Here is a 4,358-nt window from a genome sequence, read left to right on the forward strand (position 1 = left end):
GAAAAACAATAGAAAAGTAGACATAGTCATAGTAGACATAGGCCTAGTCTTTTAAATTACATTTAAATGGTCTTTTCCCTGAACAATGAAAATAAATTGTATAAAAATACAATTAAAATAATAATTATTCAAAAAACGTAAACTTACATGGCCCTGGTCGTCAAGTTCGTTATTGGTGAGTTTGAGCTTGTCAAAGCTGATGACCTGCCGCATCCACGTTTCGCCTGACGCGGGCGAGTCAGGATGTATGTAGACGCGTGGCGGCACGGGCGAATCCGCGTTTCCCGCTACCATCCATTTGGAGCTGTGGTACACGTACCTTCAAAATAAACACAAGAGGGTTGGGGCAACGGAAGTTAAAATGTGACTCGCTAGAATCCTGATTTAGCAAACATTTGCGAGCTGACCTTCAAGTTGGAAAGGTTATGCTTCCAAAAGGCTAAAGTTTTGAACGTCCAAATGGCTAAGTAAACAATGTCCAAAACATTTCCTGTACCGCCATTTGTTCTTCCTGTGGTATATTTCTCAAGCTTGCTCAGGGCCAGGCCTCGAAATGTATAGAATTTATACTGTAATAATGTTTAACGACAAAAATGATATTTTATTTCGTGTTTATACTGGAAGATAACTCACCTGTATCGTTTGTTGTCTACGGGGATTATGTCCATGGCGATGTAATATTGTTGATGAGGGTCCAATCCCGTTATCTTGACGCGCATGGCAGGGAACATCCGCCTGAGAAGCCAAAGATCAACATTTCGATATCAGAAATGTCTTAAATATTTTTTCTTACATTTTAAATATTATCAGTGTTGTAATGCAATTACTACGTATCCTAATAAACTATTAGGTTGATTAAAAATAGCTTCACTGAAATATGAATTATAAGAGCCATAGTTAGCAATCATGAAATGTTGCACTTAAATTACTAACTACTATTTCCTGTATTAATATTATTTTAGAATTATGATATTATTGGTGCAATATACATATTATTACATTTGTTTCATAAATTACACTGATGAGCTGAGACATTTTAGACTTTAATTTCTACGTTGCGTATTTGCACTACAAACGTTAGAATAATAGGCCTACTCAAATTCACCCCAAATTAACCAAAACCGACACTGGCCCGTCAAAGACAAAAAAATAAAAGGTTTTTCCCCCTCACCTGCCCGCTTTGGTGATAATCATTTCCGTTCCGATCTCGTGGAACCGTTTCCACAGGTCAGAACCCTGCAGGTCTGTGCGCATCTCCTCTCCCGAAGCACTCACGAGCAGGGCCGCGCTCTGGGATGATGGCCGGGGGCTCTCCAACAACACTTCGTCGCAGTCAGCTAGGAAAAGATGCGCCCAATTCAATTTGTCCTCACCTTCACAACATATGTCATGCTCTGAATCTAATTAAACACAATTGTTATCGGGGTACATATATATATTTTTTTTTATTTCAGTTTGTTATGTTATGAAAATAGCTAAGAAGCAGTTGTTGAATCGTATGTGAACTGGCCCAGTTATGTGTTCACTCTTTGCCTCTGAGTACAATTGTATTGGTTGTTGATGCCTTTACTTCTCAACTACGTACAAAAGCATTATTTAGTGGTTCTCCACACAGCCTACTTAGTCTATGTGGAGAACCACGGCGCGTCATGTGCTTGTAGCCTACATTGTCAAAATACAGTTAGGCCTACACCAGTGCATGGTGCTATGGAACACGACTGTTTTTCTTCTTTCTGCATCAGCTGCCTGGCCATCAATAAAAAATACAAAATAGCCTGCTCAGCAAGAATATGAATTATTCTATTCACGAAAATAGATCAGACCTGTGAGCTGCGCCATTCTCAGATTTTAATGGACGAGTTTTCTGCGTGAGTACACAGCATGTCTGAGTTTGGACCATGTTTTTATCCCCAACTCCGTGAGACTGCCTGACTGTGTTGGGCTTGCTGTGTATTGCTAATCGTGAGCGGGTAATTGCTGCGTTTATGGTTGCGAGTCAACTCGTAAAGACGTGATCATAGATTACACAGTCTCACACCAGGCCAGTTAAACCCACTCACGACTGAGAAATTATAATACATCATAACACATAATATACGATACAAATTTACAGGCGTAAGCCACAGCATTGACTATTAGATGCATGATCTACTTTATTTGAGCTGTAAGCACCATGTATCAGAATAGATACATTAAGCTGTAGGCTAGTAGGCGCTTGATAGCATGGTATTTTAGGCGTAATAAAAAAAAATGAAATTCTTAGACAAATGTATAGTACAGGTTCAAGTATTCCTACAGAGGGTCCATGTGAGTTTGGTTATTTGAGTTTTCATTTTTTAATTAAAAAAAGTAAAAAGAGAACTTGTGTGTTGTTTAAAAGGAATGTGCAATTCTCCTATTAGTACAGGTATTTTGTATTTGTTATTGCTATTTACCAAGTTGTAATTACCCATAATGACTACTGTCAGTGTGATATTCTGACCACTCTTCCAAAATTATTCGGAGTATTGGTATAAAATGACATCACGGTATAAGTATTCTTTAGAAAGAGTAGTTTCTGTACAGACTATATTAGAACCCATTGCACTGACCCAAAGTTAAAAATCACACTGTGCGTGTGGTACTTACGGGATCCGTCACTTGCGCACTCAATCTCGCAACTCCGAGTGCTGGCGCACAGCCTCTCCGTTCTGAGCCTCGGACTCCCGTTAAGGCTCGCGACCTCGTTCCCCTCCTCGAAGCAGTTCTCACCGTTGTTGTCTTCGTCGTCGTCCTCGAGTTTCCGTTTCTTCTCGGCGCCGATGAGCGCCTCCACCGAGAACGCGTGGGCCTTGAGGCTCATAGTGCACGGGGACCTCCGTTTTTCCGCCATGCCGCGAGTCGTTAGGAGTGTAGAAGTGTGTCTCGAGCAGCGGAGAGAGTAAAAAGTTCACCCAAAGTGCATCAGCCGCCCGGAGTGCATTCGGTGTATATCCTCGCGCAGAGAGAAAGAGTCGAGTCAGATTTAGCGACCGTTAACTAGCAAACACTGGCATCCTCGCGCGCACCAGTGAAAAAATGGGTGAAAACGAAGCGACGGGGATTTTTTGAAACGGTCACATTGATCTGTCAGCGCGGCGCAGACGGCAAAAAGCAGTGGCCGGGATCCGTTAAAGTGTCAATAACCAGGGACTGAGAGGGGAGGGGCGGCGCGTGCCAATCACCCGCGCGTCCTGCCAATGGGAGACGTGGTTTCCGACCCCTCGCGGAGAGTTGTACCGCCCTTATGTGGTAAAGTGGGGCTCCGGTGAATGAATCATCGCCCGAGTGCCGAGCTCCAGTCATGCTCGCGACATTGCGATCATTTTCACACCGCGGCTGCACATGCTCAGCATACTTCCGCATTACCTCCCCGCGAGGCTCCCCTAGCCCGCCAATCATATACTATAATCACCCCTTATATGCCTGTATCAACAACAGATCTTTAACCGCCCCAGCTAAAAGAATGGGATATGTAGGACTTGATGTGACGTGACAACACAACTCTCTCTCAGAACTCAAGACATGTTTTAAGAGTGACTCTGGCTTTAGACTCAGTGCTTATAGGACAGCATGTAATCTCAGTCATGAATGGATGAATATTTTACTGCTGCATCTAGATTGATTAATCGCTGTTGGATGATTGGATCATAAGGGGGGCCTTCAAAACGCACTCTGCTGAAATCCACAATGAGATTATTTTACGACCCCGTGTAACACGAACGCAGCTTGCGAGAGGGGCACCACGTAGCTTCCCTAGGCAGTTTGGAACGTGCAAATGAGCTCAAGGCCATTTGGAGAATGCGTGTCCGGTGCCGGGCATGCATGTGCGGACATATGGAACAAGACTATATATAAACAGCGCGAGGGATCAGCTTTCGATAACCTGTGATCTCAATTCAAATCCGGCCAAAATGCGACGCGCTCTGACGACTTGTTTTGTGCTAAATGTTAACTGTGTATGCCATTGTTGCCAAGAAAAGGATGCATCATTAATTGCTGACGAAAAGGTCAAAGCCAAATTTATTTAGGCTGCCATAACTGCGCAGAGTATTTCACGGTCTCTACGTGCGTGGCCTGTGTCAACATGTCATGTTTTATGATATAATTTGTGATCGCCGAAAACAAAACACCTGATCTTGCGGTAGCCTGAAGGTGACCTTTTGCCCAACTCCCGCGTTTCCGCAATTCAACTTTAACGCCTAAATAGGCATACTTAATTTCACACTTAACTATGGAAAGATCTACTTGGCGCAAGTGAAGCGTATCACACGGTTTTATTTAAAGTGTCATAATAAAGTGTGTAGGCCTAGGCCATATAGTCATAGGTGTATTATACA

At 43.0% G+C, this 4,358-nt stretch overlaps 1 protein-coding gene across 2 annotated transcripts in view; it reads right to left on the minus strand.

The window, feature by feature from the left end:
• Positions 1-3,104, minus strand: part of tbx18 (T-box transcription factor 18) — a 12,513-nt gene extending 9,409 nt beyond the window's left edge. For both annotated transcript variants that reach the window (XM_062551499.1, XM_062551498.1), the window contains exons 1-4: positions 2,629-3,104; positions 1,172-1,337; positions 634-735; positions 148-319 (exon numbers count right to left, since the gene is read on the minus strand). In XM_062551499.1, the coding sequence (XP_062407483.1) occupies positions 148-319; positions 634-735; positions 1,172-1,337; positions 2,629-2,872 (684 nt within the window). In that variant the 5' untranslated portion in view covers positions 2,873-3,104. The remainder of the gene's footprint in view (positions 1-147; positions 320-633; positions 736-1,171; positions 1,338-2,628) is intronic.
• Between the last annotated feature and the right edge of the window lie 1,254 nt (positions 3,105-4,358).

This window comes from Sardina pilchardus, chromosome 12 (genome assembly GCF_963854185.1).
Source record: "Sardina pilchardus chromosome 12, fSarPil1.1, whole genome shotgun sequence".
NCBI lineage: Eukaryota > Metazoa > Chordata > Actinopteri > Clupeiformes > Clupeidae > Sardina > Sardina pilchardus.